Genomic DNA, 24,959 nt, shown 5'->3' with positions numbered 1-24,959 from the left:
ATGCAGTTTGGGTTGAAGTCAAAACAGAATTCTTACACTTTTTTTATATCAAAATGGTGAATGCTTTCGGGACACTGTGCTGAGATTATGGATTGTGGAAAATGAAACCGAACAGGTTTGAACCCGATGCGATGCCAAAGCAAAAAAATGTTATATTTTCGAATCCCTGGTGTAAACGTGGAAATAGGAAAAGTTCACACTGTAACTGGATGTAAATTGTTTATTTGACCTCTATATGACCATCTCATTTAATGTTATAAATTCTCAACCCAATCCACATCCTTGAGCAACAATAATTATTGGACATGGTCATTCACACAATCTAAAACACTGCCTCCTTCAGGATGTGCAATGACATGAAATTGTCCAGGTTTCTCAATAATTACTCAGAGTGCATTAAGAGCAGATTTCTGCAAGGTTCGGGAGAAGAATTCGACGAGAACAGGTCTTTGATCTCCATGTTGTATTTATGTGTGTGCCTGAAATACCCTCAAAATAAATACAACAGCATGGAAGCTATTCTAGCAATGTTGTGACCTTGATTTGTCCTTGACTGGTTTTGTATCAATTCCAAAAACCTGCTCGTTATATAAGGATCATTTTAAATAAAGCATTGTGGTCCTGGGATTTAAACCCATAACCTTATGATCAGAAGTCCAACATCTCACCCACTGAGCTACCACTTTCCTGATTAACTCATGTTTGGGGGTCAAACCCGAGTCCGAATTTACTTTCCTTCTCTAATCAATCTCAATGACATTCCATTCAGCATTTTCTGAAACATACGAGGGCCAGACAGCACACAGTTCAAGTTCTCCGACTCGACCCTGAGGTCAGATTACTGTCTGTTCTCTCGGTGTCTTGCGGTTTTTTTCTTATCTCCGGGAAAAAAGAAGGTGTAGGTGGGAATGAACGTGTGAATGTGTATGCAGTGGCCTACAAAGATGTGGCCTTCCAGACAGGGTGTCTTCTTGTTCTTCATGCACAGTGTTGATAGAAAAGACTCCAAAACCACTGCAATCGTAATGCAGTTATGGATGAACAAACAAATTAATGATGACTTTAATAAACAAACTAGTGAATGAGCGAAAGACTGAGTAAATTAATTAACAAAGAATAAACCAATGAGCCAATAAACAGATGGATGAATGGATGGATGGATGGATGGATGGATGGATGGATGGATGGATGGATGGATGGATGGATGAACAAATTATCTGATTTACAAATGAATGACAAATGAATAAATAAACTTACAAAGTAAGAATAAATGAAAGATTGAATGAGCAAATGAATGACTGAATGAATAATAAATTAACAAATGAACTAATAAACAAATAGAAAAATTAATGAATAAACAAATGAACCAACAAAATAATAAAGGACTGCATGAATACATAAATGGATGGATGGATGGATGGATGGATGGATGGATGGATGGATGACAAATAAATAAACAAACCAAAGAATGAAATAATTGAGAAACCAATGAGCTAATAAACAAATCAATACACTAATGCAGGAACAAATGCACTAATTACCAAATGAATGGATGACAAATGAATAAATGAACTAACAAATGAATACATGCTTGAATAAGTAAATTAATTAATAATTGGTCTAAAAACTAATAAATATATGGCTGAGAGATGGAAGAAACAAATGAATAAACAAATGAATAAACTAATGAGAATGAAATGAATGGAAGAATAAACAATTTATGAATGAAGGAATGAATATATGAATCATTTAATAAATAATAAATAATAAATGAACGAATGATTTAATGAACAAATGAATGAAAATGAATAAACTAATTAACTAATGACTAAATAAATGAACAAATGTATAAACAAATGAACTAACAAACTAATAAATTACTGTATGAACGAAACAGAATTTTCTGCGTCCCAATTTGTGGAAGATCTGCGAAGACTTCTAGCTTTTGCCAGCTTTTTCTGCAAACTGATTCCTCAGCTTTATGTGTCCCGAACAGCCAACCTGACAGCTGAAGTGAAACCAATAGCAGCCTTTCAAGATTTAAAGGATTCATCTATTAGCGTTCATTGTGGAATCAGATGGTTTAAAAATTGCCATTGGACTTGTTTTGAGTTCCATAAAAAATCGGAGTAATTACACCAGTGTGCATTCTTTTCTAGAGAGCTGCGTTTCTCACAAAGGAATTACAACTTAAAAGCACCACGATTATTATTATTACTGTATTAGCAAATATTCAAAATCCACCTTTTTAATTTAACATTATTAGGCAACATGATATTGACATGAAGGACCTTCTCTTATCAGATGCCAATATCATACCCTAGAATGCTACATTTGTGTGGACACCTGACCATGAAATGGGTATGTGCTTCTTTTTGAACGTTCCTTTCCACATTTAGTCTTCTGGAAAGATGTTCCACTAGATTTTGAAGTGAAGATTTCAGATCCAAAGTCAGGTACTGATGTAGGTGAGGTGAGGAGGCCTGGGCTGCAGTCAGCATTCACATTATTCCCAAAGGTCTTCGATAGGATTTTAGCTCTATAGTAAAAGCATATCTTCACGGGGCTGGCTTTGTGCACAGGGGCATTGTCATGCTAGAACATGTTTGGGTCTCCTAGTTCAGGCGAAAGGTAAATTTAATCCTGCAGCATCCAATGACTTCATATACTGTACAACTGTGTATCTCCAACAGTTTGGGGAAAAAAACAAATATGGCTGAAATAGTCAGGTGTTTTGAAAAACAGGGCTGAACAATTTATAGCTGCTAGACCTGATCAAGGCAGTTTTCTTCAAACATACTTCTTCACTAAACTTTGGACTATAGTATACTGTAGCATACAGTTTACACCACTGAGCAGATATGGGTTAGTTAAGGGCCTTGCTAAAGGCTAACTCAACCTTCATGATTCATTCCCTGAATAGGATCTCCCACATTTGTTCACCTCAACACATCGCTGTTCAAACCCGTCTTAACGATGTGAAGGTGTTGGTGTTGGATCTGTGATGATCGCAAATGTTGAGCTATTTTATGAGTTGCTCAGGAGCTCCTAGTCTTATAATCACAAATGACTGTAAAAGACTGTAGAAAGAACATCACTCATAATCTTACACTCCAGTACTCATGTTAGTTCTCACTCTCCAGTGTTCTGTAGTGTTTAAAGACTATAATCACACTCTTGATGTCACCCAAATGAGGATGAGGTTCTGCTTTTGAGTCTGGTTCCTCTCAAGGTTTCTTTCTCATAACATCTAAGGGAGTTTTTCCTTCACCACAGTCGCCACGGCTGCTCATCAGGAATAAATACACATCGTTCACCTTAACTCTTTAATTCTGTAAAGCTGCTTTGAGACAATGTCTGTTGTGACAATACCTGAATCTGAACCACCTCCAAACCCCAAACTCCCTCACATTTTGGTTCAGGCTCTGTTTTAAGCACTAAAGCCAATACATTTTCCACCTGGAATAACAAAAACCACCACTAATATCTACAGACCAAAGAAGAAAGGCCATTAACGCATGGACAATTCTGTAATCTTTAGTAAATTGCTCTGTTTAGCTGCTCAGGAATTTTTATTGGACTCTGTTTGCTTGGAGTCTCTTTAATTGATATGAATAATCGGCAGCACATTTATATATTCCAAAAATAAATCAGTCAGACAAAACTGAATAAATGATCCTTAATTAATGATTACTAGCCAACTGGCAGACAGGGGGCTACTCACTGCAAACTCAAACACATTGTTGAATACTACAAGGAAACGTTCTGCTATGTTGATTTAACTAAAAGCTTTAGTGGCAAATGCATTTTTTCGCTTCCATGCTGTATATATTGCTTGACTCATTGTCAAAAGGGGAAAAATGATGATTGTGTCGAGCAAGTTGAATTTGATTTGGTGTGGCCTTTGGTGTGAGAGTTGATCAAACTTCCTCAGAAGCTCTGTGTATTGCAGTGCCCCTGTTCTTTTCTGTGGTGCTGAAGTTGAGTCAAACAATGCAACCTTCTATCTCTCCAACACATCCTGACACTATGTGGTGCACGAAGCGACGTTCATGCTCTGCAGATCTCCATCATTTACTACAGCGGGCATGGAATATGGCTTCTAACACCCCCCCCCACACACACACACACCTTTCCTCTCTCTCTGTTTATGTTCAAATATAGGTTGAGATAAGAAGATGCTCCGTGATCTATGATCTACTTATCAATCTTCTGGTTCTTGTTGGCTTGAGAGGTCCACTTGGAGAGCCTGTGCACTTGTTAAATAACTGCATCTGACCTGCTTCATGAGAGATGGTGAGTAGGAGCACGAGGCAGGAGTCAGAGGGCTCAGATGAAATTCCAGTTTCATACATGATGCGATGTGAAGGAGCTACGTGGAGGCTGCTAAAACTACAGTACGGCAAGAAGGCAATGTCAGATGATGCCACGTTTTGTGTCAGTCAGAGGAGTTCAGTAGAGAAATAAAGACACATCTCTAAAAAGAGCTATTCATCACCAAACCAGATTTCACATTCATCCCAAATGCAACAGTGCTGTTATTATTATTATCTTTATTATTTGTATGCACTCTCATATTCCTTGGGCCTATGAGGGGAAAAAAACTACGAGAATGAGATGCATGAAGGTGTCTCCTTACCGGCGGTAGAAGAGGCTCCATTTGCGCTCCTTGGTCTTTTATGTCCATTCTTCTGGCCTCGTCTGAATGTTGGACTGATGATTGATGAGATCGCGCGCTACACACTGCTGGAGCTTCAGGAGATGCACATTGACAACAAAAACTATTGGCTGGTCGGTCGAAAGAGAGATATAGAGACAGAAGGACGAGAGCGCGCGCGCGTTCCTTTCTCTCTCTCTCAAGCTATCTTTTTCTCAGCTCGCGCAGCGCTGCGGCTCACGTTTGGCGTTCGACTCGCGCGCGTGTGACGCAGCTAAGGCGCTCGGCACGTGAGCAATTGAGACGCAATGGCGTGTGAGTAGAGCACGTACAGGAATGCATTTCACATAATCAAGGAAGTGCGACAGAAATCAACAGATTGCAATGATAATTATTTGAAAAAAAAAAACAAAAAAAACCATTGCGCCTCTGTGAAATAAATAAATAACTCAAATGATATATATTTGAATATAGTTTTTTTTTGTCTATTCTATTGTTAAAGAAATTTTTTTTTTCTTTGTGTCTCCATGAACCTTTAGAAATACACCAAATCTACAGCATGGTGAATCAGCATCAGAAAATATACTAGCACTGGCGACATCTTGTGGTTAATTTAGGTAAGGACATGCTAAGATATGTGCTCGTTTAATACAAAAGAAGAAACACAATAGGGTCAAAAATATGTAGACACCTGACCATGGCTTTAAAAACTTTGCAACAATATATCAAAGCACGCAATTATAAAATAAGTTTCCTGTAAGTTCACTAGAACGCCAAATCTATCCCATCATGAAGATGCTCGTGTACACAAAGCGAGCTCGATGAAGACCTGGTTTGACAAGGTTAAAGTGGAAAGAAATCGAGAGAACCCCAGACCTCCACATATAACATCACTGCCTGATCTCAGTATATAATATATGCTATAATTTTTAGTTTTCCCTTCTTTGAAACATCAAATCTGTCTCATCTTGATGACACATGTAGACCTAGTTGGCCAAGTTTAAAGAGAACGAGCATTCCAGACTTCCCCATCTAACATCAGTGCTTGATCTCAGTAATGGGACTATGAATGATCACAAATTCCTACAATCATGGTTTAAAATCTAGTAAAATCCACCCCAAAATAGTGAAGGTTTGCAATGCATTCAGAGATGTGGTCATGTGTCCACATACCTTTGGCCAAGTAGTGTAGTGTAATGCGCCTTGGAGGTCCGAATTAATTAACTATTCAATAAACCTTATTAAAATTGATTCAATAAACCTTTTTCCGATTGCCAGAATTTTAAAATAAAAACTACTATTGCTGTATAGCATAAGAGATGAATAAGTGTGGTACTGCCTGCTGCATGACTGTTTTTATAGCACTACATAGGATCATATCTGGTGTGTTATTATGCATCATAGTTTTTATAGTAGCTTCAACCTCTGCAGTCGAATTATACAAAAGAAAAATTGAGATCATTAAAACTAAAACTTGAAACTGGGTAAATCTGCATTTAAATAGTTGGACCATGTGGTTTATTTTCCTCACAACCGCAGTGTGTGAACCCGCCGCTAGGTGGCACTGTTGTTCTTGTGATTTCGTGCATTGAAAAAAAAAAAAAAGACTTAAAAAGTCGAATCGACAAAAAAAACCCAATTCGGTTTTTAATTCACGTTTAAAGCACACTCAGAGATTCACAATTCAATAATGACCCACTTTAATACTCATCTGGATTTTTTTTTTCTTCTACGCCATTGAAGGGGAGGATTTCCTATCACCTACTACACATTAGGCTCATTTGTTCCTGCACAATTTGTATTTTTGGGGGGTAAATGAACAATTAAAATACTTGGCATCCACAATTGACTGGATAAGTTTAAATTAATTGACGTCTATTAACTACAATTATTATGACTAATCGAATAGGATAAAGTAGACTATATACTGTATATCTATATATATATATATATATATATATATATATATATATATATATATATATATATATATATATATATATATATATATATATTAATTTATGTATTCATTTTTTATCCAGGGAAGTTGAGATTAATTACCATGAAACTACTCCGTCTACACTATAGACACTGATTACATTCAATCAGAATTGAATTTACACTGAAACACTGATTTTTCTTTCAACCGCATGTTATTAATATGCGTTTTTTTGTTCATTATATGACACAAAGGCTACGAGCGTTCACGTGGTGTAATGTGTTTTGTCCTTTGTGTGTGTGTGTGTGTGTGTGTGTGTGTGTGTGTGTGTGTGTGTGTGTGTGTGTGTGTGTGTGTGTGTGTGTGTGTGTGTTATGGCTTCAGAAGCTCAATAAGGGTTATTGAGATCAAATGGCTTCATGTGCTGGATCAGATCAGGATCATTTCCTCCGACATCCACCACCTTCCCTAACAAACAAATAAATAAATATCAGTCTATGAATTGGTCTCACGTCCCACGTGGTCTCTGTTTAACTCGGAGAATAAAAAGTGAAGTAGTTCATATTCCGGGCTCCGTCCTGCGCCGCGGTGAGGAGCTCCGGTTTGAGCGGTGAATGCTCCTCTGGAACCGGTGGTGACATCCTTTTCCTTTTGGCCTGCTCAAAAATCCCCGAGTCGCCCGAATCCACCGACTTGACCGACGACGGGGTTTCTGTCCAGCCCAAATCCGTCACGTCCTTGTCTTTGCTCGAGTCGGACACCTCCGGCGCGGCGTTGTCCTTCTCCGCGCTCCCGTCTTCGGACAGGTACGAGCGCTCAAAGCTGCTCTCTGTGATCCAGCTCGGCAGACCCCCGGCAGCGCGCGACTCCCAGCCGGCCTGCGTGGCGCAGTAAGCGCTGAGCGCGCGGCCAGAGGACGGGGCAGCGGACAGCGCCGGGCCTTTGACCCCTGCGGCGTTGGGGTACGGAAGCAACGAGGGCAGACTGCCGGTCAGATCGGCTGCATCGTAAGTCGAGGCGGGGAAATCTAATCTGCCATTGAACCATCTGTCCTCGGTCTGATCCGAGCATGCCAGGCTGTTGGGGAACGGGAGCGCGCGCTCCATGCTCCCTCCGGGACCCGAGTAGTGGCCGACGAACTGGTCGTGAAGGAGCGCGCTCGCCGCCGCGTACCGGGAGGAGACCAGCTGCGCGCGCTGGGAGTCTGCAGCGGACGGGCTCAAGCGGTCACTGTCACAGGCCGTGTAGATCCTGCGCGCGCGCACACACACACATACACACACCCGTTTTTTGTATTCAAACTTATAACTTTCAATAATTATTTATATATAAATGCATATGTGTGTGTGTGTGTGTGTGTGTGTGTGTGTGTGTGTGTGTGTGTGTGTGTGTGTGTGTGTGTGTGGGTGTGTGTGTGGGTGTGTGTGTGTGGGTGTGTGTGTGTGTGTGTGTGTGTGTGTGTGTGTGTGTGTGTGTGTGTGTGTGTGTGTGTGCGTAAAAGAGAGAAAGAGAATCAAACAAATGACAAACACTAAAAATTATTTAAATGAAACTTGGGGGAGGAAAACAAATCTAATATAATATTTGAGTTTATATTTCTAAAATCTATGAGATGATGCACAAACATTTAAATAATAGAAATTTATTGTGTACAATGACGCAAAAAATAAAAATAAAATAAAACAATTATCGACATGCATATATATATATATATATATCATTTTGGCATTTTTTTATTTTATTGATTCACTCCGATTAGATTTACACCATGCTGAAACTACAAATGATGTTTGCCTGATTTGAACTGCTATTCGGATTCAACTAATTCGGTGTAATCTGAAAGAAGAAAAAAATCCCCACTGAAAATCATGTGGATCATGTGTTCAGATTACACCGGTTTTGTTAATGAAATGGGATTATTTAAAAAATATATATATATATTATCACGTCACGCTGATGCTGTAATAAAGATCAGATTACTCACGTGTCATAATTATCCCGGAATCCTTTAGCGAACGGATTATGGTCGATTTTCAATTGAGTGATCTACAAAAAAATAAAATAAACAAACAACAATCTTATAAGCATGTAAGAAGTCACATGTGCCGGTGTGTGTGTGTGTGTGTGTGTGTGTGTGTGTGTGTGTGTGTGTGTGTGTGTGTGTGTGTGTGTGTGTGTGTGTGTGTGTGTGTGTGTGTTTCCTTACATCCGTGTTCTGGTACGCAGTGACCGCTATGAACTGCGTCTCCGGGAAGGTGAAGGTGTGAACCCGGTCTGTCCGGTTCGAGTCCTCGGTTCCGTCTTCATTCACTTCGACCAAGTGCACTCGGGGCTGGTACTTATGGAGCGACTGGAGGACGACCATCTTAGCCAGCCATTTCAAAAAGAACAAAAAAAAAAAAAGAATAGAAGTGTTAATAAACCATGCATGTCATGTCAACATCATGCATGTTCCTCAAGAAACCTGACATGGTGCCAGAGGCTGGAAACCACTAACACGCGCGCCAAAAACAGGGTCTTCTTTTGTGTCTTCAGCAGACCAAAAAAATGACGCATTAATGCATGCATGAAGATTTAAAATAAACACTTTCTAGACGAATTTCGATTAAAGGTTTTATAAGATAAATGATATCAATTTTTTTTTTCTTTGCAAAATTCACCTGACCACTGTTGTTTGACGCGCCTTTGTTGTTTGTTAACTTCAGTTTGCCAAATGAAATCTCCTGACGCATCCAGTGCGCTCCAGTGTTCGGAGAGTCCGGGTGCATGTACACTCTGTTTCCTACAAAATACATAGACAAAGAAATATATTATAGAAATCATCATTTTTATATTTCAATTCAGTTTATTCACAACGGAAATTAGAAATAATTATTATCGTATAATAAATAAAAAAAAAATCAATCTGTGAAATGCGCTTATTGGAGAATTTCTTCACCTGTTACATTCGTGTCCGCTTTTCCGCACGGGACCCACTTTCCTCCCTGAAACCGCCAGTGGTTCGGATCCGCCAGAATCACGTCCACAAAAATATTATAATGAGCAGTCGGGTCAAGTCCAGAAATGTTGAAGCTCAGGAACGGAAACATGCGTCTGCAGGAAAATGCAGAACAGTATAATAATAATAATAATAATAATAATAATAATAATAATAATAATAATAATAATAATAAATAACGTGCCGGCCTTACCGCCCTTGTTTGGTGATGATCATCTCGGTCTGGTGCCGGTGAAATTTTAGCCAGAGCGCGCGGTTACAGAGGTAAACTTGCGCTTTGGCGGCGATGAGTCCCGGATGTGCCGGGGAGAGCGGGTACAGCGCGCCGCTCTGGTAAGCCTGACTGTAAGCCTGTGCGTACGGATAGCCGGTGTTCGGGTAGTTCTGTCGAGGCGCACCGGACAGCACCCCGTCGTACGCCCCGTTTTGAACGACTGTGTGATGCGTCACAAAGTGCCCAGGATTGGTTATGGAGAAAGGAGGCAGCGCGTGTCCGTGCTGCGTCGCGTACGAGAACATGGTCGCGGTGGACGTGGTGGAGAGCGTGGCGGCGGGGGTGATGCGCGCTCGGCTCGGCTCGGGCGCGTGTCGCTTTTCCGCGTGGCTCCCATCCAACGTGCGCTGCGCGTCGGACCCAGTGGCGGTGTCGCGCGCTGGCGCGAGGTCGCTTCTTGCGTCTTCGTCGCCGGTCAGCTCGGCGGGGAGTTTTGTTCGAGCCGGGTGGTTCCCTGGGGCGGCGCCGGAGGATGGCGCGGGGTGGTGCTCGGAGAGCAAGTCGTCGGGAAAGTCGCTGGCCGCATTCCGGGCCGATGGCGAAGTGCAGTGCTGCAGGTGCATCACGCTGATACACTCAGGCTGCTTTGAAGCGAGCCAAAAGTTTTGTGTCTTTTTTTTTCTTTTCTAAACCCCCCTCCCCACCTCCTCTTTTCCGTGATTAAAAAAGCGCGCGCCTCTGTGCGCTAAACCGGCTGTACCGCGCGCGCCTCGACTTATTATAGCAAACTGACGTCGATCCGTGCGCCCTAATTGGGAAAGTGTGCAAAAGCGTCGCGCTGACATTAGTTTTCTCCAATTTCAACAACTTGCATATATAATTATGTGCATGAGTTCTTTTCTTTTTTTACTTTAAAAATATATTTATTTTAAAGTCCCTCTTTTGGTAGCACGTGGGATAAAAATTTACATTTACACCACATGCCTCAATTTGTTTCGATTAATATCTTAACATACTGCATATGTGCATGCGTGTGTGTGCGTGTGTGTGAATATAAAGAGTATATCAATATATCAAAAACTTTAAAGTAAGGGATTTAGTCCTAATTTAAAAATTTTATCGCAGATAATCCAAAACACCAAATTGAGACCAGAGGCCACCAAATTAAAATCCTGTGTACAGATCACAGAAGACTAAATCTAATTTCACTTATCTCGACTAAAACAAAATATACTTAAACATTTTACAGCAGGTTGAATTTATAAAAGAATATTTTATATATATATTTAATGTATCTAACAATTATAGGTTCTATAAGAAATTGGAAACTGGAAATGATTTGCCAACCCTACACATACGTACGTACGTACACACACACACACACACACACACACACACACACACACACACACACACACACACACACACACACACACACACACACACACACACACACACACACACACACACACACACACACACACACTTCCAAATGCTGGATTTTGTATAGGTTTATTTCTTAAAAAGACACAACAGACAACGAATATTAACGTTTATGCACAAATGACTTTACTGGAACACGACGGTATCCAGCATGGCGGCGAGGCACTGCACGATATTGGACGTCATCAGTACGTCCACGTGTTCTTCCAAATGCCGTTTGGGATCCTGATGTAAATAAAAATTTAGAGGAGGAAAAAAAAAAACGAAGGGAGAATCAGAGGGATATCAGACCTTTAAATTGTAAAATAAAATTCCTTCAGGAACGCAGTTTAATTGATAGAGAATCGTTTTGGAAAAGGCGCAAAAGTGTTGGGTGGAAGCACATGTGAGATTATACAGTGATATACAGCGAACTGGAGGAGAGACTGAAATGATGATGAACGGAAAAGTGTTTTAACCTGTTTGCCAACATTCTTGATGGCCAGCTGCTCGGGAGTCATTTTGTCTTCCTCTTCGACGGCCTAAAAAATAAAATAAAAAAAAACCCCACACAAATAGGAGAATTAATGTGATGACGAAGGGAACAGAAAATGTAGATTTTTATAATGACTATATTAATTTGCTCTAGAGCAATCGTGGCTCTCTCGAACTCAATTTGTCACCAATTCTGTATCAATTTCTTCTTTATAGAACTGTTGTGTAACAGCACTCGCCAACATCCGCACTTTTATTGCTCAAGTGTAGGTTTCATCCATGCGTCCATCCACAATTACTGTTATAATAACCTCCACTGCTCTTGAAAGATGTTCCACCATATTTGTAGAGATTTGTGCTCATTTAGGTACTGATGTAGGTGAGGTGAGGAGAACCGGGGGTGCTTTTAGTGTTTACATTCATCCCAGTAGGGTTGAGAGCTTTACAGTTGGAGATCTTCCACTCCGACCATGTAAAAGCAGATCTTCATGGAGCTGGCTTTGTTTACAGGAGCACTGTCATGCTGGAGCAGGTTTGGGTCTTCTAGTGCAAGCGAAGGAAAAATTCTATGCTACTGCATCCGATACGATTTGGGAAAAAAACACGTGTGGTTAAAAAGGTGAACTTTTGTCCATATAATTTATAGCATTATAATAAAAAATAAAAACGCAATTGCTCAAGTTTTTATTAATGTACAACGTGGAAATGCCTCTCAGCCTGTATACTGATACACATCTCTCTCTCTCTCTCTGTCTCTCTCTCTCTGTCTCTCTCTCTCTGTCTCTCTCTCTCGTTCTCTCTCTCTCTCGTTCTCTCTCTCTCTCTGTCTGTCTCTCTCTGTCTGTCTCTCTCTGTCTGTCTCTCTCTGTCTGTCTCTCTCTGTCTGTCTCTCTCTGTCTGTCTCTCTCTGTCTGTCTCTCTCTGTCTGTCTCTCTCTGTCTGTCTCTCTCTGTCTGTTCCATGGCAAGATCAAGGTGTGTATAATGAGATGCTTCAGCATTTTAGAGTATTCACTATAGCAGAGTTCAGAGGTTACATGGAGTTTAACCACTCTGTTTAATGTTCCGTAAGTTTTCTAGTATTTTCTTTGGATATGTTTTTGGATGATTCCTTCATATGACCTTTCTGAGTGGAATACCAGTGCAGTTATGGAAAAACACTTTCCGTCACACGCTCAGTGCCCTGTAGACTAGAGAGCTGAAAGTAGGACAGAGTTTGAATTGCTTCGAAAAAGACTGAATCATAATGGCTAAATTCTTCTCTTTCTCCTTTACCTTGTTGTAATTTTTGGCCAGCTCGAGCATCTCTTTCACAATGGTCTCGTTAAGCTTGCAGTGTTCGCTGTAGTCCTGTAGGGTCAGACCTTCCATCCAGCTCTTCTTGTGCAGGTTCAACAGCATCTGGAGGAAGACATGAGTGTCAGAGAAGCTCGTGACCTTTCTGGCAAATTTGTCGCAATGTAGTTAAAAAAAAAAGAAACCTTTTGTTCCAGCTCGTTCTTCCTGTAGTTGATGGTGATGGAGTAGTAATGTCTGTTCAGGCCATGAATTAAGGCCTGAAAAGGAAAAGAAAAAGGAATAATTATGAATTAATTATTGAGCACAATATAACAATCAGGAGAAAAATCAGCATGTTAATCAGGTTTTCACAAATTCTGCTTTTAAAATACAATATATTTAAAGATATCATTAATCTGCACACTGTGGACAGAAGTATTTGGACACCCGACCTTTCCAGCCATATGTGGTTCTACAAAGTTGGAGGCACACAGTCGTGGCTGCAGCGACATGAAATTGTCCGTTCATTCGCACTAGGAGACCAAATCTGTTCTAGCATGACACTGCATGTGTGCACAAAGCCAGCTTCATGAGGATATGCTTTACACGGGTTAGAATGGAAGATCTCATGCAATGAAGCTCAAACCCTTTTGGACATCTTTGGCATTAATGTAAATGCTGTGTGCACCCCAGGCCTCCTTAACTACATCCATACCCGATTTTACTAATGGAGGTTATTATAAGAGCAAACAGGAACTAAATGTGGAATGAAATCAAAAATAGCACATTACGGATGGGTGTCCACAAACTTTTGGCCATACAGTGCATTTTAGCGTTTTAGTTTTCTGAATACAAGTGCACGTGCCTGAATCGAGGGCTTGTTGAGGTGTCCCAGGTTAGAGGTTGTCTGCCGGGGCTCATGCCCCAAGACCATCATGTTAGCGTTGATCAGACGGAAGGCATCAATCACCACCTGAAGGAGGGGGGGTGGGGGGGGAGAGAGAGACAAAGGAACTGTTAGGCTACGCAACAATATTTACAAGACTCAGAACCATCGCAGGTCATTATTTGTGTATAAAACCCAGAGGAGAGGCAGAAACGTAATCATCTGATCGAGAATCCTCAACCGAGCTCTCCAAACTCCACAGCTATGCACCAGAGCCAACACACACACACGCACACACACACACACTTGTTCCACAGGTGCAATTTGCTCAGGTGAAACTGCCTACTGTGACAGGGAATAGAGTTACATGGTTACCTGGTCACATGCTGACACTGTTTATCTGGAGAGATAGAAACTGTAACTGTGCCAGCTGAACACACACACACACACACACACACACACACACACACACACACACAGGTCTATTAAGAAATGAGTGCACTGACGAACAGAACAAAACGCTCAAATCTACAATTAAAAAAAGAACATGGTCATTTATTTGATCTCTATTCAACTAGAAATTTTGCTCAAATTAAATATTTTTTTACAAATGACAATTTAATCCACCACACAAGTGTAGAAAACTATAGATGACATTTTTCTTCAACTGGACTGAAGGATCAGGAACGTTGCTCTTCCAACAGATATCCCACCAAATTAAGGATAAAGGTTGAAGTGCTGTTGAAACAAATACTTATATTTAGCAAATATATTTTTTTTTCCCCTGCCAATTTGAAGCTTTGCATTTGCTCTGCAACCGTCCAAGATCCACCTCATGACCTATTTACTATATTCAGCTACGGATTTCGACCGATTTTTTGGTTTTGCCGATTATTTGATTGCTGAAACTCTCTGCAGAAATCATTTCCGATAGTTTTTCCGGGTCGCGGTATACAGTACGAGGGCGGCCTCTAGAGGCGAACTGTTTAAACCGTGTGCTGTTTTTATGACCTATAACTTTTTATTCAACTGTTTTTGTTTACTTGGAGTGTTACTTTTTGTTTAAGTTTGAATGCACCTCAATGTTTACTAACATTCACATTTACACGATTCAGTATTATAAAAATATATATATAAAAAAATAAAGAAGAACATTAAAGAGTGTGTTTTGCTTGTTTTTTTTTAATCCCTGTATACATTTTAAAATCAGTTGTTTAATCGGTTTTAGACAAGCTCCAACCTTGATCTTAGTAAAAAACACTACTCTATTCAGTAAAGACATTTTTGTGAACGCAGAGTCGTGAAAGGAAGCGTTTAATGTAGCTTCGTCTCACCGTCGAACTTGTTTAGTGTCTTTGTGGCTACATCATTACAAGTGGTGTTTTCCATTCAAACGTTTCAAATAGTAAAAAAAACGTAAATACTCCAAACCCCGCCTCCCAGACCACACCCACTGTTTTTATGTTTCTATTGCTGTATGTTATTAAACACACAGCTGGCACTGATTTGGTCAATTCCTGCCTAGAACTTTAACTGGTAAGCAGAAAGATGTCGTCTTTGAAATAAACAGCATTTAAAATGCTCTCACAGCCAGCCGGAACAGCAGACGACATGCACTTAAAAAAAAAAAAGGGCTGTTACTGGATACGCGAGCACAAAGCCGCACCTCCTGGCCCAAGAGACTCGTTAGCGAAGTTCTGCGAGAAACCAGCAGAGTTGTTCTTTATCGCTCTCTCTCCTCGTGAGCCTGATGATTTTAAATAGAGCGGGAGGATTCAGCATTTTGGCCTGCCACGGCTGCCATGCTGTCGCTGAGCTGTCGTGTTGAGCCTCCTGTTCTAGGCTACACGAGAGGCTGAATTCTCGGCGGTGTATACAGCGAGCCCTCCAGCTGGAAGCCCGAATGCTGGTATTGTTCTACAATAACGCCATTAGCACACCTCGTTCCCACAGCACCGCTCCCGACCAATGCATCTCCGGCGCAGGTGGTGTGAAGGCATACGTATTTAAGAGTTTAACATGGGACAAAACGAGGGCATGGCCCGCTTTCGATCGCGAGAGCGCGTGTAATTCAGATTGATATAGCGTTTGAATTTGTTTAGCAAAAGATTTGATGAGAGCGCCGTTTGCTAACACTGGCAAGACGACGAATTCTCAAAATCCCCTCCTTATGATGCGAAATGCCATGGCTGGTTAACACAAAGAGCTAAAAAATCTTAATGTGAATTAATAAACCAGTCCAACAAATGATTGGACACTGTTCAGTATCGAAAATATTCAATCCCCATTGCAAAAAAAAAAAAAAAAAAAAATGAAAAGTAAAAATGAAAAGAAAAAGAAACCACCACCACACGGGTTTTGCAAAAAGAAAGATTACAGCGAGCATCTCCTTTCTTCTTGTCCCAATCCAATCTCACCAACCTTCCAGAATTCCCCATTTTTTATCCCAAGGACCCCCTACATGCACCGAATAGAGGAAGAGATTTGCTTCACACTTCCTCATACAGCTCAAAGAAGGTGCTAATAGAACTGCATCCTGCAGCCAGGAAATCTCTCTTGCTCTCACACACACACACACACACACACACACACACACCCGACCCATGAGTGAGTCAGAATGTACTAGTACATGTAAGAGTAAATTAAATGAGGTGGGGGGGTGGTGGGGCAGATGAAGACATAGATGAATGTCAGGAGAACAGAACGAATGAGTGAAATGAGCAGAGATCCTGATAGGACAGTGTAATAATACTACTAAATATGATAAAAAGATAAATAAAAAAAATCTTATTTAGTGCGCGTGTTAATCGGCGTGTCCGTGTAGGTAAACAAACATTCGTCGTATGTTAGGCAGATACCTTTCCCTTGACGCTCTGAATGGGGTCGACCACCACGGCCACGGCCCTCTCGGATAACGCCTCGAAGCTCTGCTGCGTGTTAATATCTACACCTGACAGCCAGCATCCAAAACCAGGGTGACTGTGGTACCAGCCAACCACCATCTCTGGCCTGCAACACACACGACCGACCCATGAGTGAGGAGATCGGTTCATTCTTTAAAAAAATATTTTGGATTGATTGATGAGTCTTACCTTCCGGTCTGCTTCAACATGTCCAACATCTTCGCTTGGAAAACGGGATCCACAGCTTCCACACTCACACCCTACCAACATGATCAAAATCACTGAATTACTGACACGGTAAAGGTTTTAATTTTTAATCATTTCGCTCTTCGCCTTAAACGTGAATCAACACCGCAACTGCGGCAAATCGGTTTGAATAATAAAAAATACAAAAAAACTGAACCACAAATATGGGAGTTTATAGAGAATTCCTCCATAACCTCTTTAGTCTGCTCTTTATCTCACACAAAAGGTTTTCAATGGTGTTTAAAGACCTGAGATGTTTCTTCGTGTTCCTACAGCGGCTCACCAGCTCCAGGCACGTAGTGTACGCTTGTAGTTAAGATTTAAAGAAAAGACTCTCTTCTGGCACCTTCCGAATAGTTTGTTGGCACGAAGGTGGCGTCTAATTACAGCTTTGGAGACTCGGTGACCCGAAAAACGCTACCATCTCCTGCAAATCTCCAACTGTGATCCTTGGAGACATTTTTGCCTCTATAACCATCCTTCATACTCTGTGTGTGCGTGTCTTGTGTGTGTGTGTGTGTGTGTGCGCGTGTCTTGTGTGTGTGTGTGCACATTCTCTGGTTATATTGAACTTCTTGATAGTTTTATTGAACAGTACATTTACATTTTTCTTGCTTGCATGGAATTTGTTACTCCACACACAAACAAATTTGTTGGTTTCCCTCCATAAAAGAACCCATAATTATTTCTTAAATAACTTCAGTAGCTCAGCGGTTAACGCTCTGGTTATTGATCAGAAGGTTGGGGGTTTAAACCCCAGGATTCCCAAGCTGCCACTCTTGGGCCCTTAAACAAGGCTCTTAACCCTCTGTCCTCTAGGGGCGCTATGTGCACATGCTGTGATGTACATGTGACAAGTATAAAGCACCTTTACCTTTGTTAATTCCATATAATACAAAACATTTATCTGACTTTGTTTTATTGAGACTCTGAGACCTGTCTACAGATAGTCTGCTCCACCCTTCATGATCAAAACATCTCCAGCTCTGCCAGGGTGCCTTATCTAAACTGCATGCTTCCAACTCTTTGATTCAAATCGGAGCTCATTTGGTGCTTCGGAATTCTCCAAATACAAAATGCTGTATAATCATCCGTATGTTTTGGTTCAGTATCGTGTTGGAGGAACGAGCAGAATGAGCTGCGACTGAGACGGAGCTTTCTGACACTGGACGGTACGTTTCGCTCCTGAACGGCTTGGTAGTGTCCTGCACAGACTCAAGACTCATCGTGCCACGGCGAAGAAGCCTCAAATAAAATCCGGGCTCCGCTGCATATTTCACGGCAGCCATCGTCGTCTTTTCTCTCAAAGCTTCATTTTTGAACATACAGCTGATGCGGGCTGCCAAAATTCAAACAATTTGGGGAACATATGGGTGAGAATTTCGGGTGTCCAAATCGTTCTAGTCCACATTATTCAGCTCCCTTTTAAGCACATATGCGCTTGCAAAACAGGAGAACTTCCCAAGAACAGGTTTTATAATAAAAGGCAAATGACCACAATAATAAAATGTGGTTATATAAATAAATAAAAAACCCAAAACGCTTTATTTCAGGTTAAAAGTGTGATTTCTTTTTTAAATGTTAGGGAACCCTGCTATGTGACAAACCTGTCTTCAGCAACAAATAACTAATATTTACAACAAATGTTTCACACCCTTAACTTCACTCGGAGCTCGGAGCTAGTGGGGAGTGCCATGGTGCGAGTATGTGGGTGAGTGTGAACGTTTTGGAGAGAGACTCACCGTGCCCGACTGTGGCATGGCAAACACGTCGATCACGCGCACCGTGTAGTCGTCCACGAACTCGCCCAGCATCAGGCCCATGACCTCCATCGGCACACCCGCGCGCCCGTGCTTCAACATCTGCACCGGAAAACAGGAATGACTGAACTGTTCGGGGAATGTTTCAGGTGAAAAGCTTGAAAATGAGGAAAAATCCACCCGTGTGTGCATTCTTAGCCTACATTCATTTTTTTTCAAGCCAAGTCTTCCGTTTTACATCTGTGGTACAATCCCAGAGAGATTTATGCTGATTACAGAAAGCCGATTGGCTGTTGCATGTTGGTCTTATTTGTATTTGTAATGCAGCGAATTATATTGGACCAGCGACAGAATGAGCTACAACACCATGGAAACTAAAACAAAAGTGCTGCCAGAGCAAGTTCAGTAAGAATCAGAGGTCGAGATATAAACATCAGGAAACTAGGACCTGTTTACAAGACCTACAACAGCAAATGTAAAACTCGTTAAGACCTAAAATTCCTTCAATTTGAGTCTTTTTTTGAAACCCTGCATTTATCATCTTCATTAGTTTTGTTTTGAAACTTCGTTTATTGGCATGAATTTGCTGATAGATATGCGAGTGGGAATTGGCCCTTGCTTTATGATGCGGCAGAGCTTTTATCTTTGAGTCTTTCCAAAGCTCGTGTTGAGACATTCTAAACTTGTCCATGCTGGAAAATGGTGCGCGAGATCTACAAAAGTAGCCATGATACTTTACTGCTATCCCCTATGTCTATGATTTGCTACATTTTCTTATGTAACCATGGCAACAAGGTCCACCAATGATAACACTCGTCATGGTGATGATGGAAATACAGCCCCGCCCAACAAATCCGCACCAGTGTGGCCGAGCGCACGGCAAACATTTCCGTAAAACATTTTACAGCGAGACAAATCGAGATATGGATGAGAACTTGTGTGTGTGAGAGAGTGTATAATTACCTTAAGCAGAGCTAGAGAGGAGATGTACACCTGTTCAGCTGTGTCCACAGCGGGGGCGTCTGTAGGGGGACCCTGCATCATACACAACACAACAGCAAAGGTCACTTGCGGGGATTACAGAGATTAAGGAGATCAGAAAATCTCCGGGGCGGTGCATGGGTGAACGGGCGGATAAACGGGCGGATGGATCGCTGATCCTTGATAGTCCTTTTCAAAAAAGCGCCACGAGTTGGACGTCTGCCTCGGTGCCACGCCTCACGCGGTCTACGCACTGCCAGCCAAGACTGTGGCTAAACAGGGCCAAAAAATACGTCGCTTTGTTACCCTCCGAATCAGCAGGTTTCAGCCTTGGTGTCTCAGGTTAGGCAACACTTGAACACTCCAGAAATCTGCGGTTTCTCACCAAGAAAACATGTTTAACACTGATGATTAAAAGAAAAAAAAAAAATTTTACGGATCGTGTCCCCAACCCGAGCAGCAAGAAATCGGGGCTATTAATTATCCCGCTAGCCTTTCACTAACGAGGCCCCTTAAAACACCTGCTAACGACTTGTGAAAGCGAGTGTGACCGGCACATCCAGATGTGACGTCTGGAACAGTCGTATCAGTTACAGCCTTTTCGAGGCCTTTCACCTTTCGTTTGTTTTTATTTGCTTTTGCAAAACTCTGCTGTAAGCGACAAGTTTTTAACGACGGAGGATGAGCGGAGGAGATCGGACCCGGGTGAGGTGGGGTGTGTTAGGGGGGGGAAAGGGAGGTGGAGGGGAGGGGCGGAGGGGTTTCGGTGCGCCACAGACGGAATAGCGGGGAGATTTATAAAGAGAACACAGCAGGTGTGGTGAACGTTCACACCCTGGAGAGGTGTTGTCTGTCAGCAGGGGCTAATCAAAATTCATTTTCGGGAAGGGAAAAAATAAAGGTGGGGTTTAGGAGCCGCATACACTTAGCGAAAGTGTGATTGAAGAGAGGGAACCGAAGAAAAATAGAAAGAGAGAAAGAGAGAGGGATCCTTGAGACATATGCCGGTAAGACGGAAGATTATGTGAGGCATACTATTAACCGCGGACCCTCTAGGAGACAATTACAGGGGCTGGGAGGCACGCTCGGGCCTGGCTCCGTATGACGCGCGAGCAAGGCCATATGGACATGTGTGAATTCGAAAAGAGGGGGAAAAAATCGAACAGCCAGTCGTGACTTCTGGGGGGTTTCGAGAACAGGATTAAGGATAAAAAGAAAAACTGGTGTAGGGGGACACCCAAAATTCTGGGGAAAAAAAAACAAACAATAACAATTAAAATCCTACGCTCATATTGTGTACAGAGAAATCAAAGTGGATAAAGGGTAGAGTCGGTGGGGGAAACACAAGTAGCTGTCAGTCTCCCCTCCTCTCCTCCCTTCCTTCCTCTTCCCCCTCCCTCCCTCCCTGGCTGGCTGGCTGGGAGCGGTGTGAATCTGAGGGAGGCAGCCTGTTACTGGAGGTGTTAATTGGCAGAGTTGGAGCGAGTTTGGAGATTTCACCCTCCCCAACTGAGCACAACCTCACCGCAGGCCTTAAAAAGAGAACGAGCGAGAGAACAAGAAAGGGAAAGGGACGGAAAGAAAGAAAGAACGAGTGCAACTTGAAATAATTAGCGATCTAGATTACGGCATGTAACTCGGATTCGAGCGCAGGCGGAGTGATACGACTTCGATAGCGATATATCGCGATAATAGATTATAATCAGAGAGGTTGTGTTCATACAGTGAGTATAACCAGTGAATACGCTATTTTTGTGAAAATATTACATGAAAAGAAACCAAAGCCTCAGCAAGTGTGTTCAAGGTGAGATTTTCGGAATATGGCCATCATAAAGTTGTGATTTCAATCTTTTATATATATACACACACACACAAGTATTTTCGCTTTAATAATGAGTTAAAGAAGGGATGAGACGGTGCCAGGAATCAATCCGTTACTAATTTAACAAAAAACAAAACAAAAAAAAACAACACTCTTCTTTTCTCAAGTGCAGTCATACGTTTGTTCTTAACAAGCCATAAAAAAAACCTCTGCATTACATTATATATAGGTCTAACACTTGCAGAACACTAAAAGCGCCTTTTCTGGGTCCTGCGCACAATTAGATACATAGCACGTCTTACGTCGAGTCAAATATGGGAATATGCGCTCCATAACTGCTACTGTGGCAAATAAGGTGTTTAATTACAGAATTCACACTGACTAATATGGATCAGACACTTCAATTATGACGCGCTGCTTCTGCGATTAAAATAAAAAAAAAAATAAATAAATAAAAAAAAAAAGTTCTGCGAAATTCGTTCGCCGTATCTGTTTAACGTCAGCCGTGCACCAACGTGAACGAAAAGATCGACATCTGGCACACGCTTTTCTGCCATGTGAACGTATCTATACATCTCAATTAAAATCATTTTTAATTTAGTGTCTCCAGAAAATTATCCAGAACCTGGGCTATACCGAATCAATCATATACAGACACAGACAGCAAAGAGAGAGAGAGAGAGAGAGAGAGAGAGAGAGAGAGAGAGAGAGAGAGAGCGAGAGAGAGCGAGAGAGAGCGAGAGAGAGCGAGAGAGAGCGAGAGAGAGAGAGAGCGAGAGAGAGCGAGAGAGAGCGAGAGAGAGAGAGAGAGAGATTAATAAAAGATAAACAATAGATAGATAGATAGATAGATAGATAGATAGATAGATAGATAGATAGATAGATAGATAGATAGATAGATAGATAGATAGACAGACAGACAGACAGACAGACAGACAGACAGACAGACAGACAGACAGACAGACAGACAGACAGACAGACAGACAGACAGACAGACAGACAGACAGACATGAGTACTGTACCTGCCCCAGTCCAGGCATCCCACCCCCAAGCCTCAGCAGTCGGTCCATTCTAACCCTGAAAACACATCAGAGAGAGAAAATCAGTTCCTACACATCTACTGCTGTTCATCTTCATTCACATTCTCACACACACACACCCCATACACACACCCCATACACACACCCCATACACACACCCCATACACACACCCCATACACACACCCCATACACAAACTATTTTCCCCATACACTCTAACTCAACCATACACTACACACAAACACACAACTATACACTCTCACACACTGATACACACACACCGACACACACACGCACGCTCGCACACTGACACACACGCACGCTCGCACACACGCTCGCACACACACGCTCGCACACACACGCTCGCACACACGCTGACACACACACACGCTCGCACACACGCTGACACACACACACGCTCGCACACACGCTGACACACACACACGCTCGCACACACGCTGACACACACACACGCTCGCACACACGCTGACACACACACACGCTCGCACACACGCTGACACACACACACGCTCGCACACACGCTGACACACACACACGCTCGCACACACGCTGACACACACACACGCTCGCACACACGCTGACACACACACACGCTCGCACACACACACACGCTCGCACACTGACACACACACACACACGCTCGCACACTGACACACACACACACACGCTCGCACACTGACACACACACACACACGCTCGCACACTGACACACACACACACACGCTCGCACACTGACACACACACACACACGCTCGCACACTGACACACACACACACACGCTCGCACACTGACACACACACACACACGCTCGCACACTGACACACACACACACACGCTCGCACACTGACACACACACACGCTCGCACACTGACACACACACACGCTCGCACACTGACACACACACACGCTCGCACACTGACACACACACACGCTCGCACACTGACACACACACACGCTCGCACACTGACACACACACACACGCTCGCACACTGACACACACACACACGCTCGCACACTGACACACACACACACGCTCGCACACTGACACACACACACACGCTCGCACACTGACACACACACACACGCTCGCACACTGACACACACACACACGCTCGCACACTGACACACACACACACGCTCGCACACTGACACACACACACACGCTCGCACACTGACACACACACACACGCTCGCACACTGACACACACACACACGCTCGCACACTGACACACACACACACGCTCGCACACTGACACACACACACACGCTCGCACACTGACACACACACACACGCTCGCACACTGACACACACACACACGCTCGCACACTGACACACACACACACGCTCGCACACTGACACACACACACACGCTCGCACACTGACACACACACACACACGCTCGCACACTGACACACACACACACACGCTCGCACACTGACACACACACACACACGCTCGCACACTGACACACACACACACGCTCGCACACTGACACACACACACACGCTCGCACACTGACACACACACACACGCTCGCACACTGACACACACACACACGCTCGCACACTGACACACACACACACGCTCGCACACTGACACACACACACACGCTCGCACACTGACACACACACACACGCTCGCACACTGACACACACACACACGCTCGCACACTGACACACACACACACGCTCGCACACTGACACACACACACACGCTCGCACACTGACACACACACACACGCTCGCACACTGACACACACACACACGCTCGCACACTGACACACACACACACGCTCGCACACTGACACACACACACACGCTCGCACACTGACACACACACACACGCTCGCACACTGACACACACACACACGTTCGCACACTGACACACACACACACGTTCGCACACTGACACACACACACACGTTCGCACACTGACACACACACACACGTTCGCACACTGACACACACACACACACGTTCGCACACTGACACACACACACACACGTTCGCACACTGACACACACACACACACGTTCGCACACTGACACACACACACACACGTTCGCACACTGACACACACACACACACGTTCGCACACTGACACACACACACACGTTCGCACACTGACACACACACACACGTTCGCACACTGACACACACACACACGTTCGCACACTGACACACACACACACGTTCGCACACTGACACACACACACACGTTCGCACACTGACACACACACACACGTTCGCACACTGACACACACACACACGTTCGCACACTGACACACACACACACGTT

The 24,959-nt window shown here is 43.0% G+C and overlaps 3 protein-coding genes across 7 annotated transcripts in view; all 3 read right to left on the bottom strand.

Moving 5' to 3' along the window:
- Positions 1-5,013, bottom strand: part of slc4a10a (solute carrier family 4 member 10a) — a 352,554-nt gene extending 347,541 nt beyond the window's left edge. For 4 of the 5 annotated variants that reach the window (XR_014536238.1, XR_014536239.1, XM_083557763.1 and 1 more), the window contains exon 1: positions 4,640-4,980. Coding sequence is in view for 3 of the 5 variants with exons in the window: in XM_083557763.1 (XP_083413889.1) it covers positions 4,640-4,687 (48 nt within the window). In the remaining 2 variants the exon portion in view is untranslated. Of the gene's footprint in view, positions 1-4,639 lie in introns of all 5 variants that reach the window. The other variant, XM_083557764.1, reaches the window with a different exon arrangement.
- A 1,778-nt stretch (positions 5,014-6,791) lies between these two features.
- tbr1a (T-box brain transcription factor 1a) lies at positions 6,792-10,955 on the bottom strand. Its single transcript, XM_083557778.1, has 6 exons — positions 9,788-10,955; positions 9,535-9,689; positions 9,257-9,378; positions 8,803-8,961; positions 8,581-8,642; positions 6,792-7,847 (listed from the first exon to the last, which is right to left on the bottom strand). The coding sequence occupies exons 1-6, from the start codon at positions 10,429-10,431 to the stop codon at positions 7,127-7,129; spliced, it is 1,863 nt and encodes a 620-aa protein (XP_083413904.1). The 5' UTR covers positions 10,432-10,955; the 3' UTR covers positions 6,792-7,126.
- A 349-nt stretch (positions 10,956-11,304) lies between these two features.
- psmd14 (proteasome 26S subunit, non-ATPase 14) overlaps positions 11,305-24,959 on the bottom strand; it is a 15,831-nt gene continuing 2,176 nt past the window's right edge. The window contains exons 2-11 of the mRNA XM_083557749.1: positions 22,623-22,677; positions 19,761-19,832; positions 18,780-18,899; positions 16,981-17,051; positions 16,747-16,897; positions 13,868-13,975; positions 13,206-13,280; positions 13,000-13,125; positions 11,710-11,772; positions 11,305-11,476 (exon numbers count right to left, since the gene is read on the bottom strand). Coding sequence (XP_083413875.1) covers positions 11,378-11,476; positions 11,710-11,772; positions 13,000-13,125; positions 13,206-13,280; positions 13,868-13,975; positions 16,747-16,897; positions 16,981-17,051; positions 18,780-18,899; positions 19,761-19,832; positions 22,623-22,670 — 933 coding nt within the window. The 5' untranslated portion in view covers positions 22,671-22,677 and the 3' untranslated portion in view covers positions 11,305-11,377. The remainder of the gene's footprint in view (positions 11,477-11,709; positions 11,773-12,999; positions 13,126-13,205; positions 13,281-13,867; positions 13,976-16,746; positions 16,898-16,980; positions 17,052-18,779; positions 18,900-19,760; positions 19,833-22,622; positions 22,678-24,959) is intronic.

This window comes from Silurus aristotelis, assembly GCF_946808225.1.
Source record: "Silurus aristotelis genome assembly, chromosome: 13".
Taxonomy (NCBI): Eukaryota; Metazoa; Chordata; class Actinopteri; order Siluriformes; family Siluridae; genus Silurus; species Silurus aristotelis.
The sequence above is the reverse complement of the archived record's forward strand: the minus strand, read 5'-3'. Positions and strand labels throughout refer to the sequence as shown.